The sequence below is a fragment of the Triplophysa dalaica genome, chromosome 23 (genome assembly GCF_015846415.1).
Source record: "Triplophysa dalaica isolate WHDGS20190420 chromosome 23, ASM1584641v1, whole genome shotgun sequence".
NCBI classification, from domain to species: Eukaryota; Metazoa; Chordata; class Actinopteri; order Cypriniformes; family Nemacheilidae; genus Triplophysa; species Triplophysa dalaica.
This window is the reverse complement of record NC_079564.1, coordinates 9613211-9636404: the sequence shown is the minus strand read 5'-3', so window position 1 is coordinate 9636404 and position 23194 is coordinate 9613211. Positions and strand designations below refer to the sequence as shown.

Here is a 23194-nt window from a genome sequence, read left to right as displayed (position 1 = left end):
CTATTTTTTTACAGAACCTACAATGTGAGTAATCTAATCGAGGACCTCAAAGCCCTGTACAGAATTGCAGGTTTGGAAGGAAAGGGCGTGACCTTCCTCTTCACAGACACCGACATCAAGGACGAAGCCTTTCTGGAGTACCTGAACAACGTGCTGGCATCCGGAGAAGTTTCAAACCTGTTTCCTCGGGATGAGGTGGACGAGATCACCCAAAGTCTCATTCCTGCCATGAAGAGAGACCTCCCACGCTGCCCGCCCACCATCGACAACCTCTACAACTATTTCCTGTCCAGGGTGCGCAGCAACCTCCACGTGGCTCTTTGCTTCTCTCCGGTTGGCGAGAAACTGCGCTCAAGAGCCCTGAAGTTCCCCGGTCTCATCTCCGGCTGCACCGTGGACTGGTTCCAGCGTTGGCCGCGAGACGCTCTGGTGGCCGTAGCTGAGCATTTCTTGTCCGACTACTCTCTTCGATGTTCAGCCGAGGTGAAGAGGAGCGTCGTGGAAACAATGGGAACGATCCAGGATATGGTGACTGAGATATGTACCGAATACTTTCAGCGCTATAGACGTCAGACCTACGTGACGCCGAAATCCTACCTGACATTTATTAAAGGATACCAGACGATTTACTCAGAGAAAATTGAGTATGTGGGGATGCTGGCGGAACGCATGAACACAGGTTTGCATTAGTGACTTTTATGTTTATTGACCAAGAATTGTCATATATATAACAATATTTTCTGCAGGTCTCGATCGACTCATGGAAGCCGAGCAGTCGGTGAACCAGCTGCGTGTGGAGCTGAAGGAGAAGGAAAAGGTGTTGGCCGTGGCCTCAGTCAAAGCAGATGAAGTCCTGAAGGAGGTCACGAACAAAGCGACGGCCGCAGAAAAGGTGAAGGCTCAGGTACAGAAGGTGAAAGACAAGGCCCAGGCCATCGTGGATGAGATAGAAGAAGAAAAGAAGGTGGCCGAATCCAAGCTGGAGGCAGCCAAACCAGCATTGGAAGCTGCCGAGGCTGCGCTGCAGGTGTGGCTCTACTAACTCGCGTAAAACACTATTCTCATTTTCATGTTTTCATCTAATCAGCCTAATTCCTTTTGTAATTCCTAGACCTTGAAGCCAGCCGACATTGCAACTGTGCGTAAACTGGGAAAACCTCCTCATCTCATCATGAGAATCATGGACTGTGTGCTCATACTGTTTGATCGACGTGTGGATTCTGTCACCATGGATCCAGAGAGACCCTGCATCAAGCCCTCATGGTCCGAAGCTCTTAAACTGATGAACAACCCTGGGTTCCTCGGTCAACTGCTGTCCTTCAACAAGGTGAGACAGCAGTGTACTACACAGCAAATCTCACTTTAGGTCTTTATTAAACATCAGTGACAACACACCACACTTCATGAACCTTTTTCATGCAAGCAGAAACCCCCTTTATCATATTGTTGATGTATTGTTAATGTAGACTGTCACAGTGTCCAGTCATGTTTTCTCTGAATTCAGAATTTTCCTTTACATTTTTCCATTTAAGGACTCTATCACTGAGGAAAAGGTTGATCTTCTCACTCCATATCTCCAAATGGAAGATTATAGCCTGGAATCAGCCAAAAGGATTTGCGGGAATGTTGCAGGACTCTGTTCCTGGACTATAGCCATGGTGGATTTCTTTAGCATTAATAAAGAAGTTCTGCCCCTTAAGGTGACATCAAACTCATCAGACTCAATAGCGTTTGTGACTTTTTTTATATGATAAAATATGATAGGAATAATGGAAGATCACAGGAACCTTGTGCTTCTGAACTAAGTGTACCACAGAGGTTTGAGTTTCACAACTGAATGGATTTGTTTTTTTTGTCTGTGTGTATGACAGGCTAACCTGAAGCTCCAGGAGGCTCGTCTGGGCGTAGCTCAACAAGAACTAGCAAAAGCTCAGGAACAGCTGGACATGAAGCAGAAGGAGCTGGACGAGGCACAGGTGAGACAACTGTCAACAACATTTAACTTTAACCCCTTTAAATGCAGGAAGCTACAGAATGATTGTTATCAGTTCTTCAATGAACACCATGACCTCAGAGGAAAATGTTCATTGCTCAGATGTTGCTCTTTTGTAGCTCAGGAGATTTAATGGAGTTCTCAATTGTGTATTATTGTTTAGGAAAAAATAGAAACAAGTGAGACAATTGTTAAAATACATTAAGAACGTGAAGCTGTAAAATGAATGGAGATACTCTAAAAAATGATGGGTTATTTTCAACCCATCTTTGGGTCAAAAATTGTCAAACCAAAGCATTGGGTCACAAATTAACCTTTGTTTTGTTGTTTGAACCCATTATTGGTTGAATTATAAACCATTTGCTGGGGTTAATTTAACCCAGCAATTGAGTTTGTCCATTTTTGACCCAATGCTCGGTTGAAATTGCCTAGCATTTTTCTGTGTGTATACAGTATTCTAGATTTGGGTAAATGTTTGAGTTGAAGTAGAAGTTCTTTTAATCTCATTGATGTCTTGGAGAATTAACAGAGACCTCTTATTTATGGAACTCGGTATTATTCACATGCATTTGTGCAGGCGATGTATGATGCAGCCATGCAGGAGAAAATGGACTTGCAGAACGATGCAGAGGCATGTCGGAGGAAGATGTCCAATGCTGTTGCGCTTATCGACGGACTTGGTGGAGAGAAGGTTTGCAAGTGTTCTGCATAATTCAAGGGTGTCGGCTAATTATGAGAGCTTTTTGACCTTTTTCTTGAAAAGTTATTTTACATTTATGTTATATAAACATATATGTTATATGAAACTGTATATCCATATCTGTGTGTCAGGTTCGCTGGACAGAGAGCAGTTCTCAGTTCCAGAGACAAATCAAGCATCTGGTGGGGGATGTGTTACTAGCCACTGGATTTCTGTCATACTCTGGGCCTTTCAATCAAGAGTATCGCAACCTTCTCCTGCAAGAGTGGAAGAAAGAGATGAATACCTGCCACATCCCTTACAGTGAGGTCTGACTGCTTTTCTGTGTACAGTATATGCTGGTTGAATGTGATTGTATTCAGTGTTTTGGCCCATTAGACATTGAGGCAAATTTTTGCAAAATGTACTGTAGAAGATTTTGTCAAAATATTTTTTTATTTATCGATAGATTGATTAATCCATTCTGTAATATTCTTAATATTTTCTCCTATAGAACCTGAATTTGATCAGTATGCTGGTGGATAATGTCACTATAGGAGAGTGGAACTTGCAGGGTCTTCCCAACGATGACCTGTCCATCCAAAACGGCATCATCGTAACCAAAGCGTCTCGATATCCTCTGCTCATTGACCCACAGGGTCAGGGCAAGATCTGGGTCATGAATCGGGAAAAGAAAAATGACCTTCAGGTTTTTATCACCAGTATATTACTCTATATATTGGTCCAGACATTTTTGTGATTATATATAGACAACACTTCTTTTTTTAGGAATGTTTATACTTTTTTGCTTCCAGGTGACATCTCTAAACCACAAATATTTCCGAACTCACCTGGAGGATTGTCTATCTCTGGGCAGACCTCTGCTCATTGAAGACGTTGGAGAAGAGCTTGATCCAGTGCTGGATAACATTCTTGAGAAGAACTTCATTAAAATTGGAAAAAACTTTAAAGTAGGTCACGTAACTATCTGATTGTATATGACTTATGTAAAGTTTAAAGAGTACATAACTAAGGATTTCTAATTATTTTTCATTTTAATTTTTAGGGATTAAGGTCCTACTTTGGTTTATGGAGTGTCCAACAACAAGTTTAAGTACACAGAAGGTGTAAAAACACTACTATTTCGTAATAATAGGCAGTTAGTCTTTACTTACTTCTTGACTGACTCTCAAATGATTCGTTCCGCGATTCATCTGTCTAATCCCCTCCGTTCCGCTAGCCCAGTCTGATGTTATTGGTAAAATGGTCTAGTCTGCTTTGATTAGTGTACCATGAATGAGGCTCACGAGCTACAGTTTTTTGCGGGCAGTCCGAGCAAAATGTTGGCGGGGAATATGTAGTGACGTAAATCCGTGGCGTTTCGTGAATAGGACTAGGGACGACTCGTTTGCGGGATTCAAAGACAATAACTTTTTTATTCATTCACCTTCGGATTTACAACCTGCCAGGCTGCTTACTATCAAACACGGCAAAATTACACACTGCATGAAATGTCATTTTCAGGATATCATGTTATGTACTCTTTAAGCGTCCTGGGCTTTATACTTTTGTATTTCCTGGAGCAAACTAAGATTTTGTTATGTTTCTTTAGGTTAAAGTAGGAGACAAGGAGGTGGATGTAATGAAAGACTTTACTCTCTACATCACCACTAAATTGGCCAACCCCGCATACAGTCCTGAGATCAGTGCGAAAGCAGGCGTGGTGGATTTTACTGTCACTATAAAGGGCTTGGAGGACCAGTTACTCGGCCGGGTCATTCTCACAGAGAAAAAGGTAATTCTGACATAGAGTGGTTAGAAGTGTGAACCTAACAATTTAAATAAACCTTTAAAAATATGTTTACTTGACTTTTAAAATATATCTACATATTTAAGTTTTTGACGGAATGTTTTTCATTTAAGGAAATGGAGGCAGAGCGTGTGAAGCTTTTGGAGGAAGTGACATCAAACAAGAGGAAGATGCAGGAGCTGGAGAACAATCTTCTGTACAGGTTAACAAGCACTCAAGGCTCTCTGGTTGAGGATGAGTCTCTTATCGAGGTACTCAGGGTCACCAAGACCACAGCAGAAGAGGTACCGCCTTCAATTACAATGACTTGTTTTAAAAAATGTGAATTTATTGATTTTTGTTCTATTTTTTATTGTTAAAGCAATAAATGGGCTTGATGACTTTAATCTCCTCCTTAAGGTGAGTGAAAAGCTGAGAGTGGCTGCTGACACTGAAATTCGAATAAACTTGGCACGAGAGGAGTACCGTCCAGTGGCCACCAGGGGGAGCATCCTCTATTTCCTGATCGTGGAGATGAGTCTGGTCAATGTCATGTACCAAACCTCACTCCGTCAGTTCCTGGGCATCTTTGACATGTCGATGGAAAAGTCACCAAAGTCTCAGATTACAGCTACTAGACTGAACCACATCATGGAGTACCTCAGTTTCGAAGTGTTTCAATACACAGCTCGGGGACTTTACGAAAACCACAAGTTCCTATTTACGCTGCTCTTGGCTTTGAAGATAGACCTACAGGCCAAAACCATTTCTCACACTGAGTTCCAGACATTTATTAAAGGTTTTGATCATTTCCTTGTATTATCAAGCAGTGTTCTTTTCGGAAAATTGTTCACTAAATTGACATTCGTCTTTTCAGGTGGAGCTTCTCTGGATCTCAACTCAGTCGAACCCAAACCAAAGCGCTGGATCCTGGACATGACGTGGCTGAACTTGGTGCAACTCTCCAAGCTACCTCCCTTCACCGCTCTGCTGACGCAAGTGAACCGCAATGATCGGGCCTGGAAGAGCTGGTTTGATGAGGCGGACCCAGAGGAGGCCCCATTGCCTGATGGGTACGAGAGTCAGTTGGACGCGTTTCACAAACTACTGCTCATACGCAGCTGGTGTCCCGATCGCACCATTGCACAGGTAAGTTTGTCAGTTAATACTGCGTGACCTTTGACCTCACACATGGGTTTAGATATAATACCCCTGAATATTCAATATGGATGTAACAATATCAGTATCTCACTGTACGGTGACACCTCGACATAACGCCCATGGTACGATATTTATTGCAGTATTTAAAATGACAAATAATGACATGGAAACGTGCAGTAAGCATCCTCTTTTTTTATCCTCTAATCATAACTGTTGCTTAGAGGTTTGAGTTATAGTATGAGATGGGTCAAATGACCTAAAAATCCCTTTTATAAAATAAAATAATTGCACCAGATGGATCTTGCCAAAGGTAACTTCAAATCTTTTTTCTAACATTCTCTATGTTTGGCCCGGAAGACCTATCGTTAAATACAGTCATGTGACCATGATAATATTGAGACAATTTTTCTATTGAGATAACACAATATCGATGATATTGTTACATCCCTAATATTCATAGAACTTTTGTGAAGACAGACAATGGGAAGCTTTTGTTAGTTCCCTTGTAATACAATGCAAGGAATTTTAGATGTTGCCCTTTTTCAAAAAATTTGACAGGCAAGGAAGTACATCGCTGAATCAATGGGAATAAAGTATGCAGAGGGAGTGATTCTGGATATGGAGTCCATGTGTTCTGAGAGTGAGAACAGAACACCTCTGGTCTGCTTTCTGTCCATGGGATCTGATCCCACTGAGAACATAGAGAGACTCTCCAAATCAAAGGTGCAAAGAACTCTTATTTTTCAATTATTGTGCCATTTCGTTGAACATTATTATCTAGTAGTATTACATTATCTATTATTCTGACCTTTTCAAAATCCAAGTTACACATTCTTTTTTTCTTCAGATTTAAGCATTTTTCACTACGTTAGTCTTGTTGGTTTCTAGGGTGTTCCTTGCAGACCCATCTCTATGGGTCAGGGACAGGAAGTGCATGCACGACGGCTTCTGGCTCAGAGCATGTCTGATGGAGGCTGGTTACTCCTGCAGAACTGCCATCTAGGGTTGGACTTCCTGGATGAACTTTTAGACACGGTCACCTTCGCAGAGAACATCCAAGACAGCTTCAGGTTATGGGTGACCACAGAAGTTCACCCCAGGTTTCCTATTAACTTCCTGCAGTCTTCCATTAAATTCACCAATGAGCCTCCACAAGGTATGTCAACCAAATAATGTCCCGTTTTATAAATGACAAGATTTTTTATGAAATCTGAAAAATCACTTTATACTTAGTCCAGAGCTTTACACTGCATCATATTCATCGCATATTTATCTTGACTGGTCGTACAAGAAAATAATGTGTAATATCGGCACCGGCCAAGATGACTTGAAGTAAGACATTTGTTATTAGTTTAGTTTGAAATGTCACAACAAGCCAAATAGAATAAAATATTCTTGTGCTTTGTAATAATATTCAACACAAACATGTCATTATGAGAAGCAAAATAAGAATGAAAGGCTGTGCATGAATTATTATGCTAATGGTGTTCACTGTGGTCCAGGGGTGAAGGCCGGACTCAAGCGCACATATAACACTGTGACTCAGGAGCAGCTGGAGATCACCAACATGCCTCAGTGGAGACCTCTGCTCTACGCCGTGGCCTTCCTTCACACCACAGTCCAGGTCAGCTGTTAAACTGCATCACAGCACATGCTTATCAATGCTTATAGTGCATTTAAATAGAAAGCTGTTCAGTGGTCATTTACAAAAAAAGATTTCTAGACTTACTGTAAATGGTTTATTATTGCATCGGAATGAAATATGGACCATACATAAGCAGACTACTACTAAATATTAGTTTACAAATTGCCAAAACCGTTAGTCAGTACAAGTCAGCATTATTATTTCTGCAAAAACAGCAATGTTTTATCTTCCCAAAAGGAGAGACGCAAATTTGGTCCACTTGGCTGGAACATTCCCTACGAGTTCAACCAGGCTGACTTCACCTCCAGCATTCAGTTTGTGCTCAATCACCTTGATGATGTGGATGTTAAGAGAGGGGTGAACTGGAACTGCTTGCGATACATGCTAGGAGAGGTTAAGTGCAGATGTATCTTTTTATATTGAATGGTTATTACAGTGTTATTACAAGCTGATTATAATCTGTTTCTTTTTGGTTCATGTTGGTTGTGTAGGTGCAGTATGGTGGACGGGTCACAGATGACATGGACAAGCGTTTGCTCAATACATTCGCTCGCATCTGGTTCAGTGAGAACATGTTTGGAGAAAAGTTCTGCTTCTATAAAGGATATACTATACCAAAGGCCAAAATACTACAGGATTACCACACACACATCGATATTCTGCCCTTGGTTGACACGCCTGAGGTGACACCAAATACTCAAGACATATTCTGTGTCTATTTAACCCTTTGCATATCTCTTTTTCTTAAAAACTTTAGCAATATCAAGAAAATCACCAGTTAAATTCTGCTCTTCTGATCGATAGACAGTAACAAATTAAGGCTTAACAAAGGGGAACACTATTGAATTTTCTTTAATAGGTTTTTGGCCTCCATCCCAATGCTGACATCACATATCAGACAAACATGGCTAATGAAGCCCTGAACACCATCCTCAACATCCAGCCCAAAGACAGCGGCGGCGGAGGGGGCGAGACCAGGGAGGCAACTGTCCAGAGAATGGCCAATGAGATGCTGGAGAAACTTCCGGCTGACTATGTGCCCCACGAGGTGAAGATGACTTATGGGTCACCTGCATAGAATTTTGTTTCAAAGCCCACATTTATGTGTTACTGGATGTATTATATTTAGTAATACTCATTTACTTTCAAAATGGTCGTAACCAGCAAAATGCAATGTTTTAACCAGGCTTTGCCATTACCTGTGAGATTATTAAATTCGTTGTTCTTGTCTCTTTTGACAAACATTTCTTTATCAGAATCGTATGAAACTTTGTGACTTTTGTGGCATATAGGCATACGATGTGCACACACACACAAAAAAATTGAAATTGAATCGAAAAAGGAATAAACAAAAGCGTCACATGTGTACTCAGTCAAAAATGGGTCCCAAAGGAAATGAATATTACATAAATATATAGAAATATTACCGTACATAAAACTATACAATTCCCTAAAGATCCAAATTCTCAAGTAAAATATATTATTAAACAAAAATGTATTACATTGATTTTACTGAAAACTAAATGTTAAGATGTTTGGTCACGTATGACTGAAGCGTGTATTGTAAATGAGGAGCACCAGAGCGTGAAATACAGTGTTAACCATAAAATGTGAATTGTCTTTGTGCAGGTGAAGCAAAATCTACAAAAAATGGGTGCATTACAGCCCATGACTATTTTTCTGCGTCAGGAGATTGACAGAATGCAGCGTGTCATCAAGCGTGTGCGTACTACCCTCATTGACCTTAAACTGGCCATTGATGGTGAGTTTTTTACATTTGTACTCAAATGAAGAATGCACTCATATTTCTGATATTGAAAGAAACGCCAACAAAATACACTACAATACACTAAAAATAAACAAAACAATAAAATTAACAAAACACAGTTGTATTTGTTTTGTACTGTAACTCAATACATTTTGTATAATTCTAAGGGACCATAATCATGTCCGAAGATCTCCGAGATGCTCTGGACAGCATGTATGATGCTCGCGTACCAAAGTCCTGGCAAAAGATCTCTTGGGAATCTGCTACCATTGGTTTCTGGTTCACAGAACTCCTGGAGCGGAATCAGCAGTTCCACAACTGGATATTTAATGGTCGACCTCATCAGTTTTGGCTCACAGGATTTTTCAATCCACAGGTTTGGTCAAGATGGCCACCAACTCACACACTTTTTTTAAACTCCCCTTTGCTTCTTTTTACTTATTAATTCAATGCAAATTGAATCATCTTCATATTTATTAACAGGGATTCTTAACAGCAATGCGTCAGGAGACCACTCGAATGAATCTAAGTAAAGGATGGGCTTTAGACACTGTCGTCCTACTCAACGATGTCACCCGTATGATGAAGGAAGATGTCACGGGCCCCCCGCCTGGGGATGTGGGCGGAGTCTACATATATGGCCTATATCTGGATGGTGCTGGATGGGACAAGAGGAACACAAAGCTAATAGAATCACCTCCAAAGGTATAACACAAAAGATTATGTAAATACACTACATGACCAAAGGACCAAATTGAGGTTTATAACAATAGAACTATGTGTGAAACTGTACTTTAACATACAGTGATCCTCTAAATCCAAAGTCTGAATGAATCGATCATGCTATGTGTGCATATAGAACAACATTACATTTGTGTTGGCAGGTTCTCTTCACACCTATACCAGTGGTGCATGTATACGCAGTGAGCAGCACAGAACCCAAGAAGCTTCAGTCCATAAATCTGTATTTGTGCCCGGTGTACAAGAAACCCAGAGAACAGACCTCACCTACATCTTCTCACTTCTGCTCCGGAGCAGCCAGAATACAGACCACTGGACCCTGAGAGGAGTCGCTTTACTCTGTGACTGCAAATAAATCCATGTTAAAATAATAACACAAAATGAATTGCCATAATATGATCATAATAAAATAAAAAATATATATATAATAATAATAATAAACCAAAAGCTACTGATGCTGTTGTCTGTTCAGAACTTTAGAACTGTCTGTTATGATGTTTTCTATATTTTGGAGGCATTGTTGTTGATTGATTCATTATAGTAATAAAATGGACACACAACACACACAATCCTTCACTTTTGAAATCTTTAAGCTCATGTTGAATATGATGTTTACTTACAATAACGTACATTATCCATTCATTACTTTTCAATGCAGTGCAATTAAAAAAAAAGGCTGCAACTAAATAGTGATGTTATATCACAAAAGTTCACAAACCACTGTTCAAAAAGTTGATGTTTATTTTAGTTTATTTATGTTTTATAACACAGAACGACACAGACAATTATTGCTTATAAATGACTTGTTGACTGAGTTAATGCATAATAATTAAATGAAAACAACTACAATAAAATTAAATTACATCATTCATCATTGACAGCTCATGTTGAATGTCAAACACACAAATATATCGGAATATAGACCTTTGTTCACTGTCGGCTCTGTGTAGACCATGATGACGCTGGCCTTCCGACCTTTCGGTGGTGACCTTCAGACATCTTTCTCAGATTCATTTTTGCCAGTACGGTCTTTGTGATTGTTTCCTTGAGGTGTTTCCCTATAGTGTTACTAACATGAAAAGTCATGTGTTCAAAACAAGGAACACTGATAAATACAGGTGACGTTGGTTTTGTGTTTGGTCGCGGCGATGCTCGCATACAAGATCATGGGCACCAAAGGAAAAATTGGCATAAGTAAATATATAATAAAAGGATATTGTAGTGGAGTAGGCGGGACGAGACTGTGAGTCAAGGCCGGTGAGTGAGTGATTATGAGCGTCAGCTGTGCATGCACCGGTCTCGTATCATAAGAGGACGAGCGACTGGACCGTCAATGAGAGAGGACCACGCCTGGGTTTTAGTTGTGGTTTGTGTGTGTTGCCAGCAGTCGTCCGTGAGGGGCTGCCGGCTGTTTGTTGTCATTTTATTATATGTTTAAGTGTTTGCCGGTTCCTGTCTCATTCCTTCCCTTTTATTGAAATATATTACAGATATAGTGGATTTAAACTATTTCTTCATGTGCCTTCACAACATTTAGGATACACTGTTAAAATCTAATGGCAATTTGCATCTGTTTTATAATGTGGGTCATTGTATTTATTTTAATTGTCATTTGCACTTTTTTGTGATCTTTAGTGACAGTTGAAGCTCTCACTACTATCTGACTTCAAAAGTTCCACAAATGTTCCATGAAGTAATGTGTAAACCATCTGCAAAAAAGAAGCACATGTGCTGTTAAAAAAAACTTAAAAATTGTTATGCTGATAATATAATTTTAATTAAATTGTTGTATTTACTATAGGAAAATAAATTGAGTTTGATCTGCATAATCTTAAACACAGGAAACCGGTCAAAGTCTTGTGCAAAACATGTTTGTTTATCTGGTGTGACATGTCTTTCAAAAGTAACCAGGAAACAACTCTCCAGCTAAGAGAAACTGAAACTTAAGTCCCGTTCAGTTTGTACACGTCTCTCTGTCTGTGTGTTTGTTTAAAAATGGCAGAAGCCAGTATTTCTGTGGCTCAGGATCAGTTCAATTGTTCAATCTGTCTGGATCTACTGAAGAATCCAGTGACTATTCCCTGTGGACACAGTTACTGTATGGACTGTATTACAAACTGCTGGAATCAGGAAGATCAGAAGAGAATCTACAGCTGTCCTCAATGCAGACAAACCTTCACAACAAGACCTGTTTTAAATAAGAATGTAGTGTTTGCTGAAGTGGTGGAGAAACTGAAGAATACAAGACTTCAATCTTCTCATGTTTCTGCTCATTGTTACGCTGAATCTGGAGATGTGGAGTGTGACGTCTGTACTGAGAGAAAACTGAAAGCAGTCAAGTCCTGTCTAGTGTGTCTGAACTCTTACTGTCAAAATCATCTCGACCAGCATGAGAATTTCTTTAAAAGTAAAAAACACAAAGTGATTGATGCCACTGGACGACTACAAGAAATGATCTGCAGAAAACATGATAAACAACTGGAGATCTACTGTCGTACTGATGAGCAATGCATTTGTTATTTGTGTACGATGGATGAACACAAAAACCACGACACTGTGACAGCTGTGGCAGAGAAAACAAGGAAACAGGTTATTAGATCACATTAAGTAAAATGAAAATTGAAAGTTATCATAAAACACAGACAATATTAAATTATTTAAATACGAATTTCAACTCTGATCATATGTACATGTCTGTTGAATGTTGCTGTTTATGGTTTATTTAATGTTCTCAACAGACACTCTTGATAAAGACACAAATAAAGTTTCAAGAGAGAATTCAGGAGAGAGAGAAGGATCTTCAGGAGTTGAGACAGGCTGTGGACTCTCATAAGGTGAGTTTTGAGCATCTGCTGGATGAGAAGTTTCAGATCCAGTGAGGAATCAAGTGTTTGTTCAGTTTTAGTGTCAGTGTGTGTCACAGGTTGTGTGAGAGCAGTAAGATGTGATTGTAATGTGTGTTTGAACAGCGCTCTGCACAGACAGCAGTGGAGGACAGTGAGAGGATCTTTACTCAACTCATCCGCTCCATAGAGAGAAGACGCTCTGAGGTGACACAACTGATCAGAGATCAGGAAAAGACTGTAGTGAGTCGAGCTGAAGGAGTCTTGAAGCGTCTGGAGCAGGAGATTGATGATCTGAGGAGCAGAGACACTGAACTGAAGCAGTTTTTACACACAGATGATCACATTCATTTCCTGCAGGTAACACTTACATTAAGCTCTTGTACACATGTAACATGGGATCAAACCCACTGCCTTTGTGTTGTAAGCGCAATGATCTACAAAGTGAACTACAAGAACAGTTTACAGTATATATTGTAAATAACATGTAATGGTTGTTATTTAAGACCGGTCAGGTGAGTGTATTAATGTGAGCAGCATGTGTAGAAATCTGTGGAGCTCTCTGCAGATTCAGTGTATTTCTGCTAATGAGTCACTAAACCTGACCTGAAGAAAAAAAAGAGAAGTCAAAAGTGAGTGGATGAATTATACAGGTAATCAATGAATGTTCTCTTTGTGATTTCTCTTTTCCCTTCATTTGTTTTTGTCTTGTAGAGTTTCAAGTGTTTCTCTGTGACTCCTGAATCTTCAGATGTTTCCAGCATTACTGTCAGTTCTCAACTCTCTTTTGATGAAGTGAGAAAATCTGTTTCTAAACTGAAAGAAAAACTGGAGGATTTCTGCAAAGAAGAGATTGAAAATATATCTGGTGGAGGTCTAGTATTTATTTGTCTTGTGTGATTTAATATCAAATACTAACGCATATTTAACTAAATATGAAACATTATTAAATACTAATGATGTCTGTTTATCACAGTAACATACACTGAAATCATTGCTTACACAGAACCAAAGACGAGAGAAGAGTTCCTACAATGTAAGTTATAGTTTATACCTCAAACACACACAATGTTTCTTTTAAGGAGATTTTGTACATAAAAAACACACATATGTAAACTCACTGTTGATTTTGAAAAACTTTGCTTTGACTTGTGCTGTCATTGGTAGAGAGAGAGCTTCAGTTTAATGTCACAGTAAGCCATATGGTGCCCCTTGAATATTAGGAATATATTAAAAATTGAATTGAAATGTGAAAAACAGAAACTGTAAATTGTCTGTTTATGTTCTGTTGTTACTGTCTACTGCTGGAACAATCTCTTGCTTCAGAATAATACTGAAGTAAACATGAAATATTATTCATTTTATTTTCATCAGATTCAGTCTGTTCTCTCTGGATCCAAACACAGCTCATAAAAACATCAGTCTGTCTGAGAACAACAGTGTGGCTACATGCACTAATACAGTCCAGCAGTATCCTGATCATCCAGACAGGTTTGATCTCTGGCTGCAGGTGTTGTGTAGAGAGAGTGTGTGTGGACGCTGTTACTGGGAGGTTGAGAGGAGCGGTGTGATGGATATATCAGTGTCATATAAGAGCATTAGGAGGAAGGGACGGGGTTATGAGTGTGTGTTTGGATATAATGATCAGTCCTGGAGATTGTACTGCACTGACTCCACATGCTTCTTCATTCACAATAGTAAACGTATTAATCTCCCTGTAGTGTCCAGCTCATGTAGAATAGGAGTGTATGTGGATCACAGAGCAGGAATTTTGTCCTTCTACAGCGTCTCTGACACAATGACCCTCATCCACAGAGTCCAGACCACATTCACTCAACCTCTATATCCTGGGTTTTATATCAATTCAAACTCATCAGTAAAACTCTGTAATCTAACAAGATAAAAGAAACAGAGATTTTATTTTGATCCACATGATTAATTAGTAACAGTGAGATGTTAAAAGTCTTTTATTGTCTATTGAAACCGTAAATCCTTTTAATGAAACTCATTTCACTGCATGTTATTTATTATCAGATATTTCTGGTTAGATTGGTCTAATGATGGTTGTGGTGTGTTTGTGTTGTGAAAAGATTACTCGCGATTAATCACATCCAGAATAAAAGTTTGTGTTAACATCATATATGTTTATGTACTGTGCATATTAATTTTGTATTTATAAATACAAACACGTACACATTTATACATATTTAGGAAATATTAACATGTATTTATTTATATTTACCAATAATTGAAATTATACATAAATGTTTATTAATTTTTAGGTTTTTCTTAAATATGTGCATGGATGTGTGTGTAAATAAATACAAAACTATTATGGACAGTACACAGATATATATTATGTGAACACAAACTTTTATTCTGGATGAGATTAATCGCAATTAATCTTTTGACAGCCCTATATTATACTAAATTATACTAAAATATTATTTTATAGGACCAAGCGACACAGTTGGTGTTTGTTCTGATTTTCTTTTTTGTCTGATTCCTCTTGGGTTCAGAAAAGTTTGAGTTACTTGAGCCCTTTCATATTGAATCCTGATTAGCTTTTTCTTCTTTGTTAGAGGTGTTTTATATTTCTAAACAGAATGTGTGTTACATTGTATAAATTACTATTCAGTAATCTAGTTTGATGCTGTATAATGGTTTGACACTATATATATTAGTTCACATAAATTAAATAAATAATTATTTCAACTAAAAAATGCAAAAAGTCTCTTGTCCTGTAATGTACATGTAGTATCCCTCTTGTGACATTTATTATTTTTTTTATTTAAGTATCAAACAAGTTCAGGCGGAAAAGTTAATATAAGGCAAAAATTCATCAATGTTAATAAAATTAATACAAGTTTTAAATCATTATTATTCATTGTCACTGAGTGTTGAAAAAGTATGTTCAAATAGGATTTCCCCACCACATTAAAAAGCATATTATGTTGTTTTTTTAAAGTAATGTGTGGTGTTGTCATCATCCCCAGTCACATTGTCTAGTCTCTTTACCATGTGTGCTTCTCAAAGTGAAGGCTGCGTACTAATATGGCTTCTAAACATCATCAAGCATCTGCAGTGACTGTAGACCCTGAAATTAGAATAAACTTGGCACGAGAGGAGTACCGTCCAGTGGCCACCAGGGGGAGCATCCTCTATTTCCTGACCGTACCAAAGCGCTGATCCTGGACATGACGTGGCTGAGCTTGGTGCAACTCTCCAAGCTACCTCCCTTCACCGCTCTGCTGACGCAAGTGAACCGCAATGATCGGGCCTGGAAGAGCTGGTTTGACGAGGCGGACCCAGAGGAGGCCCCATTGCCTGATGGGTACGAGAGTCAGTTGGACGCGTTTCACAAACTACTGCTCATACGCAGCTGGTGTCCCGATCGCACCATTGCACAGGTAAGTTTGTCAGTTAATACTGCGTGACCTCTGACCTCACACATGGGTTTAGGTATAACACCCCTGAATATTCAATAGGGATGTAACAATTTCAGCATCTCACTGTACGGTAACAGCTCGACATAACTCCCATGGTACGGTACTTATTGCAGTATTTAAAATGACAAATATTGACATGTAAACGTGCAGTAAGCATCCTCTTTTTTATCCTCTAATCCAGTGGTTCTCAAACTTTTTTGGTTTAAGACCCCTTTCATGATATTTTTCAAGCCAAGTACCCCTCGGCCAGACAACAACATTTTACTTTAAAATACAGTGAAATGAGAGTCAAACCTTTATTATATCTAAATCTATTAATTTGTTTTTATGCATCTTTGTGTAGTCCTTATTTCATATATAAATACTATTATCATAATTTATTGATTTTCATTATTTATTCCTAAATGTCAGTTTCTCTCATGTAACCCCTGCAGTACCCGAGAACCACTGCTCTGATCATAACTGTTGCTTAGAGGTATGAGTTATAGAATGTGATGGGTCAAATGACTGAGTACAAATGTGACTTTTGTTTTTACATTTTCGAATCAAATTTTTTTGCGTGTGTGCCTAGTAGGCCTAAATGCTACAAAAGTCACAAAGTTTACAATAAAATTAAATTACATCATTCATCATCGACAGCTCTTGTTGAATGTCAAACACACAAATATATCAGAATATAGACCTTTGTTCACTGTCGGCTCTGTGTAGACCATGATGACGCTGGCCTACCGACCTCTCGGTGGTGACCTTCAGATATCTTTCTCAGATTCATTTTTGCCAGCACGGTCTTGGTGATGGTTCCTGATGATTCCTGTTTGGTTAGAGGGAATCACATGATGCCTGAGAGGCCAGCAGAAGCCATTTGGTCTGATTGAGTTTGTGGGTATATATGAGCGAACTTCGGCCACTAGGATGTGCGCTATGGTTGCCACTGCCTTTTTCTGGTGACATCATCAACATCATCAACATCATCATCATCATCATCATCATCATCATCATCATCATCATCAGCTGTTGTCGTCAGCAGGAACTGCTGTGCATTCTGTGTCTGGATCCCGGCTGCCTATCTCTCTAGTTGGGGTGTTTTATGTCATGTTGCTGGCTGAGGGCCGGTCAGGAGTGACGTGAGCTGCGGCGCTTGGTTATGACCACATAGAAGGGTTTTAACAGTCCCGTGGAGCCAAAACGCTGACCACGTGGCTACTCTGCTGTTTTGCCTTTATTTGACTCTCTACTTCCACGCTGTCTTGGCTACCAGCGATACGACATTGGTACTGTGTGGCTCCCCTGTACGGTGCTAAACCTGGTACTTGCTTCAGCTTGCTGTGCGAGTGAGCCTCTGAACCTTGTGTGCGTGTCCACTGCCTCAGGGGCACTGGTGGCACTGGCATTGGCTCGGTGTAGCGTGTGTTTTGTTTGTTATTTTATTTATTGTTATTTTTTGTTTAGTGATTACTTTGTATGAAGCGATTCATTTCTGGATGATTATCTCCAGTCCCAATTACGATTTGGGAAGTAGTAAGTAACTTATACCCTTGTTGTACGAGCTGAAAGTTTTATTTGTCTTCATCATTTGTTAATTTTGGTAATTTAGGATTGTTAAATTTCTTTCTTTTCTTGTTACAGGAGCCAAAGTCCCGGGCAGGAGGTTAGGTTATGCTCCTTAGAGTGGGTGTGTGTAAGGGTGGAGTCCTTTTACGTATTTATTCCCACATTTAATAAAATGTATATATTTATCTATACATCCACGTCTTGTGTCCCTTGTTTGCAGTGTTGTACCTGAACGCGTTCATTGAACGATAGTTCATGAACTCGTTCATATTTTGGGCGAACGTGAACTGAACGTGCTGTATTACTGCCTGATGAACGTTACTGTGAACTCGTTCATTCTGGTGTATGTGAACGCATGCTCTCTCAGGTTAACTTCGTTCAATAGGGTGCCAGATTTCTATAGAGCCTTCCAGGCGAAATCCCAGCTAAAACACACCGTAAACGGGTCTTAATATGTAGCGGAAAAACACCCAATCTGGCAACACCAGCCACCAGCAGTGTCGCACCGCCGTCCGCCGCATGCGTGACGCGTCATCCAAACAAAAAAAGGCATGGAGGCGACAGCAGCATGTTGCAAGGAGTATGATCATTTAAAAGAATTTTATGACAAGGTCGGTGAGAATGGGAGAAATCTCACTTTTCTGTGCAAACTTTGCCCGCCGGCTTTCAAAAAGAAAATCTTAATTTCATACCTCAGCCTGGTTCCTACCTCAGTTTGTGTTAGTAGAATGGATTTGAGGGTTTTACTATTCATGTAACTTGTTTGTTGAACCTGCCTGGTATATTTTTCCAGGATTCCAATATTCTGTTTTAGCATGTGGACAATGGAAAATTATTAAAATTGAAAAACGTTTGCACCTTAATGATTACTGTCCTGTTTTTCTTTTAATAATTCCTCATTAAAAAAGACCATTCAAGCAGCACGTTTTTCCTCATGTTTTTGAGAATGTACTGTGAGGTTGAAAGCTGAAGCTGCTACTAGTGTGGAGTGAATGGACAGCAACAAAGCATTAAAGCAACAATGGGGAAATGCTGTCCCCTCAATGATAATGTAAACCCTGGTTGGATAAGGATTCAAAATTGGATATGAAGATGAAATCTTACGCATAGCTTCATTGTTAAAACTGATAAAATAATTGCTGTCTGTGATTCTACTGTAGGGCTGTGGCAATAATTTTGAAAAATAATAGCTCGCATCAACATATGGAAAAGAACTATGAACTAGTTCATTTTTGGAACTTAGTGAACTTAGTTCAAAATTTTGAAGTTTGAACTATGAACTGAACTAGTTCATTTTAAAATTTGTGAATTGAACTTTGAACTAGTTCATGTTGAACGTGAACTTTCCCAACGCTGCTTGTTTGCCCTAATGAACCTGTGTGCCCTCCTTTTGTGTGTTCTCTTTCTTCTTCTTTTCACTGTTACCTTGGTGGCGTAGTAGACTATCATAAGTATGTTTAAAACCCGTCTCCATTCTACTCCGTCACATAAGGATGTAATGGATTTTTAACTATTTATTCATGTGCCTTTACATTTACAATACACTATCACAATATAATGGCAATTTGCATCTGTTTTATAATGTGGGTCATTTGTATGAATCTTTAAAATTGTTATGCTGATAATATAATTTTGCTTAGATAGTTGTACTTACTATAGGAAAATGTAATGAGTTTGATCTGAAAATATCTTAAACATTTGAAACAGGTCAAAGTTGTCACACCAGATAAACCAGCCTGATCTGATTGATAAACAAACATGTTTTGCACATGTCTTTCAAAAACAACCAGGAAACAACTCTCCAGCTAAGAGAAACTGAAACTTAAGTCCCGTTCAGTTTGTACACGTCTCTCTCTCTGTGTGTTTGTCTAAAAATGGCAGAAGCCAGTATTTCTGTGGCTCAGGATCAGTTCAATTGTTCAATCTGTCTGGATCTACTGAAGAATCCAGTGACTATTCCCTGTGGACACAGTTACTGTATGGACTGTATTACAAACTGCTGGAATCAGGAAGATCAGAAGAGAATCTACAGCTGTCCTCAATGCAGACAAACCTTCACAACAAGACCTGTTTTAAACAAGAATGTGGTGTTTGCTGAAATGGTGGAGAAACTGAAGAATACAAGACTTCGATCCTCTCATGTTTCTGCTCATTGTTACGCTGGATCTGGAGATGTGGAGTGTGATGTCTGTACTGAGAGAAAACTGAAAGCAGTCAAGTCTTGTCTAGTGTGTCTGAACTCTTACTGTCAAAATCATCTCGACCAGCATGAGAATTTCTTTAAAAGTAAAAAACACAAAGTGATTGATGCCACTGGACGACTACAAGAAATGATCTGCAGAAAACATGATAAACAACTGGAGATCTACTGTCGTACTGATGATCAATGCATTTGTTATTTGTGTACGATGGATGAACACAAAAACCACGACACTGTGACAGCTGTGGCAGAGAAAACAAGGAAACAGGTTATTAGATCACATTAAGTAAAATGAAAATTGAAAGTTATCATAAAACACAGACAATATTAAATTATTTAAATACGAATTTCAACTTCAAATCATATGTACATGTCTGTTGAATGTTGCTGTTTTTGGTTTATTTATTGTTTTAAGACACTTTTGTTAGAGACACAAAGAAAGTTTCAAGAGAGAATTCAGGAGAGAGAGAAGGATCTTCAGGAGTTGAGACAGGCTGTGGACTCTCATAAGGTGAGTTTTGAGCATCTGCTGGATGAGAAGTTTCAGATCCAGTGAGGAATCAAGTGTTTGTTCAGTTTTAGTGTCAGTGTGTGTCACAGGTTGCGTGAGAGCAGTAAGATGTGATTGTAATGTGTGTTTGAACAGCGCTCTGCACAGACAGCAGTGGAGGACAGTGAGAGGATCTTTACTCAACTCATCCGCTCCATAGAGAGAAGACGCTCTGAGGTGACACAACTGATCAGAGATCAGGAAAAGACTGTAGTGAGTCGAGCTGAAGGAGTCTTGAAGCGTCTGGAGCAGGAGATTGATGATCTGAGGAGGAGAGACACTGAACTGAAGCAGTTTTTACACACAGATGATCACATTCATTTCCTGCAGGTAACAGATCTCTGAAATACACATTGATCATTTATATGGTCTTGTGAGAGTTCTTTCTTCAATTTTCTGGATATTAAAACTAATGGTTTTCTTTGTGATTTATCTTTTCTCTTCATTTGTTTTTGTCTTGTAGAGTTTCAAGTGTTTCTCTGTGACTCCTGAATCTTCAGATGTTTCCAGCATTACTGTCAGTTCTCAACTCTCTTTTGATGAAGTGAGAAAATCTGTTTCTAAACTAAAAGAAAAACTGGAGGATTTCTGCAAAGAAGAGATTGAAAATATATCTGGTGGAGGTAAAGTATTTATTTGTCTTGTGTAATTTAATATCACATACTAACGCAGATTTACCTAAATATGAAACATTATTGAATACTAATGATGTCTGTTTATCACAGTAACATACACTGAAATCATTGCTTACAAAGAACCAAAGACGAGAGAAGAGTTCCTGCAATGTAAGTTATAGTTTATACCTCAAACACACACAATGTTTAATTACTAGAGTTAATGTACATAAAAACACACATATGTAAATTTACTGATGATTTTGAAAAACTTTTCTTTGACTTGTGCTGTAAAAGGTAGTGAGAGTTTCAGTATAATGTCATATTAAGGCTTTTATCACATTCAACATGTAAAGTGTCATATGGGGCCCCTCAAATATTGAGAATTGCAATTATAGAAACAAATGACTTATATTAAAATGAGAAAACATGTTAAAAACAGAAACTGTAAATTGTCTGTTTATGTTCTGTTGTTACTGTCTACTGCTGGAACAATCTCTTGCATCAGAATAATACTGAAGTAAGCATGAAATATTATTCATTTTATTTTCATCAGATTCCAGTCTGTTCTCTCTGGATCCAAACACAGCTAATAAAATCATCAGTCTGTCTGAGAACAACAGTGTGGCTACATGCACTAATACAGTCCAGCAGTATCCTGATCATCCAGACAGATTTGATCACTGGCTGCAGGTGTTGTGTAGAGAGAGTGTGTGTGGACGCTGTTACTGGGAGGTTGAGAGGAGCGGTGTGATGGGTATATCAGTGTCATATAAGAACATTAAGAGGAAGGGAGAGGGTTATGAGTGTTTGTTTGGATTTAATGATCAGTCCTGGAGATTGTACTGCACTGACTCCACATGCTCATTCAAACACAATAGGAAACAGACTAATCTCCCTGTAGTGTCCAGCTCATGTAGAATAGGAGTGTATGTGGATCACAGAGCAGGAATTTTGTCCTTCTACAGCGTCTCTGACACAATGACCCTCATCCACAGAGTCCAGACCACATTCACTCAACCTCTCCATGCTGGGTTTTGGATCAATCCACACTCAACAGTGAAACTTTGTAGTCTAACAGGATAAAAGAAACAGAGATTTTATTTTGATCCACATGATTAATTAGTAACAGTGATATGTTAAAAGTATTTTATTGTCTAATAAACCATAAATCCTTTTAATGAAACTCTTTTCACTGCATGTTATTTATTATTAGATATTTCTGGTTAGATTGGTCTAATGATGGTTGTGGTGTGTTAGTGTTATACTAAAATATTATTTTATATGACCAATCTACATATGACCAAATTCTTTTTCTGATTCCTCTTCTGGGTATTGAAAGTTTGAGGTATTGGAGCCCTTTAATATTCAATCCTGATTCACTTTTTTATCTTTGTTAGAGGTGTTTTATATTTCTAAACAGAATGTGTGCTACACTGTATAACTTGCTATTCAGTAATCTATAGTTTGATGCACTATAATGGTTTGATTAACAGATAATCTGGGACATTTTTTGCCATTTTGACTTCTTTGATTTATTTTGACATCTATCTAACACATTAGATCAACACATTAGACTTTTCTGAAATCAGTAAAATGTTTTCTAACCACACCAGAAGAAAGAATGTAGATATTATACCCAGAGAAGACAAGCCACACCTATGAGTGTTTTGTGGCCAAAAAATAATTCTGCTCAAATTTGATGATCTGGAACAGGTCACTTTTTAATCTGGGACATATGTATCATATGCCTAAAAAAGTCTATTCATTTATGCATGCTAATAACAATATCAACATTTTTTTTAAAGCGTGTACAAAAGCAAAAAATTACAAGTACAGAAATCTCAAAAAGAAAATCTATATTCCATATTTCTATTTTTACACATGAAGGATTAACAATCTATTGTGTTAATTAATTTAAAACTCTATAAAATTGTTTAAAATTATATAAACAAAAACATCAACGAAAATTTAAACTACATTAAAACACTATATGATTAACACAGATTATTCATTCGGTTATTCAAATTCTCCATTACAATTGGGGCTATTTAGGAAACAAACACTCATTGCAGGTGAGAGACACCCATCATCATTAATGTATTATTTTAACCTCCATTAATCCACATTAACACCCATTTCTCATTCGGGCATATATTAGCCCTCGTCATTGGATTTATAAAGTCCCTAAATGCACAGTTCTCCATTTGA

At 38.5% G+C, this 23194-nt stretch overlaps 3 protein-coding genes across 6 annotated transcripts in view; all 3 read left to right on the top strand.

Annotated features, from left to right (window-relative positions):
- dnah5l (dynein, axonemal, heavy chain 5 like) overlaps window positions 1-10544 on the top strand; it is a 29494-nt gene extending 18950 nt beyond the window's left edge. Inside the window, exons 57-79 of the mRNA XM_056738093.1 lie at window positions 15-679; window positions 747-1027; window positions 1112-1327; window positions 1533-1700; window positions 1872-1976; window positions 2571-2684; window positions 2825-3001; window positions 3187-3381; window positions 3488-3643; window positions 4285-4467; window positions 4596-4766; window positions 4882-5260; window positions 5339-5610; window positions 6181-6345; window positions 6511-6778; window positions 7125-7246; window positions 7505-7660; window positions 7759-7950; window positions 8127-8315; window positions 8897-9029; window positions 9203-9411; window positions 9519-9740; window positions 9920-10544. Of these exons, the coding sequence (XP_056594071.1) occupies window positions 15-679; window positions 747-1027; window positions 1112-1327; window positions 1533-1700; window positions 1872-1976; window positions 2571-2684; window positions 2825-3001; window positions 3187-3381; window positions 3488-3643; window positions 4285-4467; window positions 4596-4766; window positions 4882-5260; window positions 5339-5610; window positions 6181-6345; window positions 6511-6778; window positions 7125-7246; window positions 7505-7660; window positions 7759-7950; window positions 8127-8315; window positions 8897-9029; window positions 9203-9411; window positions 9519-9740; window positions 9920-10099 (4918 nt within the window). The 3' untranslated portion in view covers window positions 10100-10544. The remainder of the gene's footprint in view (window positions 1-14; window positions 680-746; window positions 1028-1111; window positions 1328-1532; window positions 1701-1871; window positions 1977-2570; window positions 2685-2824; window positions 3002-3186; window positions 3382-3487; window positions 3644-4284; window positions 4468-4595; window positions 4767-4881; window positions 5261-5338; window positions 5611-6180; window positions 6346-6510; window positions 6779-7124; window positions 7247-7504; window positions 7661-7758; window positions 7951-8126; window positions 8316-8896; window positions 9030-9202; window positions 9412-9518; window positions 9741-9919) is intronic.
- A 1180-nt stretch (window positions 10545-11724) lies between these two features.
- On the top strand, window positions 11725-21626 carry LOC130413122 (tripartite motif-containing protein 16-like). Of its 3 annotated transcripts, none has more exons than XM_056738098.1 (6): window positions 11725-12365; window positions 12515-12610; window positions 12746-12979; window positions 13334-13493; window positions 13626-13659; window positions 13994-15357. In XM_056738098.1, exons 1-6 carry the CDS (start codon window positions 11772-11774, stop codon window positions 14520-14522), a joined length of 1647 nt encoding a protein of 548 aa, XP_056594076.1. In that variant the 5' UTR covers window positions 11725-11771; the 3' UTR covers window positions 14523-15357. The 3 variants fall into 3 exon arrangements, 2 of the variants coding, with proteins under 2 accessions (XP_056594076.1, XP_056594075.1); XM_056738097.1 differs by having other exon boundaries at window positions 13596-13659; window positions 14000-15357; XR_008905449.1 differs by lacking the exon at window positions 13994-15357 and adding an exon at window positions 21540-21626 and having other exon boundaries at window positions 13334-13655.
- LOC130413121 (tripartite motif-containing protein 16-like protein) lies at window positions 19421-22169 on the top strand. Of its 2 annotated transcripts, none has more exons than XM_056738095.1 (6): window positions 19421-20087; window positions 20235-20330; window positions 20466-20699; window positions 20833-20992; window positions 21125-21154; window positions 21540-22169. In XM_056738095.1, exons 1-6 carry the CDS (start codon window positions 19494-19496, stop codon window positions 22067-22069), a joined length of 1644 nt encoding a protein of 547 aa, XP_056594073.1. In that variant the 5' UTR covers window positions 19421-19493; the 3' UTR covers window positions 22070-22169. The 2 variants fall into 2 exon arrangements, with proteins under 2 accessions (XP_056594073.1, XP_056594072.1); XM_056738094.1 differs by having other exon boundaries at window positions 21095-21154.
- The last annotated feature ends 1025 nt before the right edge of the window (window positions 22170-23194 follow it).

Coding starts and splice junctions, on each gene's coding strand:
- LOC130413122 (XM_056738097.1), top strand. CDS start 11,772: ATGGCAGAAGCCAGTATTTCTGTGGCTCAGGATCAGTTCAATTGTTCA. Junction 12,366..12,514: donor CAGAGAAAACAAGGAAACAG/GTTATTAGATCA, acceptor TGTTCTCAACAG/ACACTCTTGATAAAGACACA. Junction 12,980..13,333: donor ATCACATTCATTTCCTGCAG/GTAACACTTACA, acceptor TTTGTCTTGTAG/AGTTTCAAGTGTTTCTCTGT.
- LOC130413121 (XM_056738094.1), top strand. CDS start 19,494: ATGGCAGAAGCCAGTATTTCTGTGGCTCAGGATCAGTTCAATTGTTCA. Junction 20,331..20,465: donor AGGCTGTGGACTCTCATAAG/GTGAGTTTTGAG, acceptor GTGTTTGAACAG/CGCTCTGCACAGACAGCAGT. Junction 21,155..21,539: donor GAGAGAAGAGTTCCTGCAAT/GTAAGTTATAGT, acceptor TATTTTCATCAG/ATTCCAGTCTGTTCTCTCTG.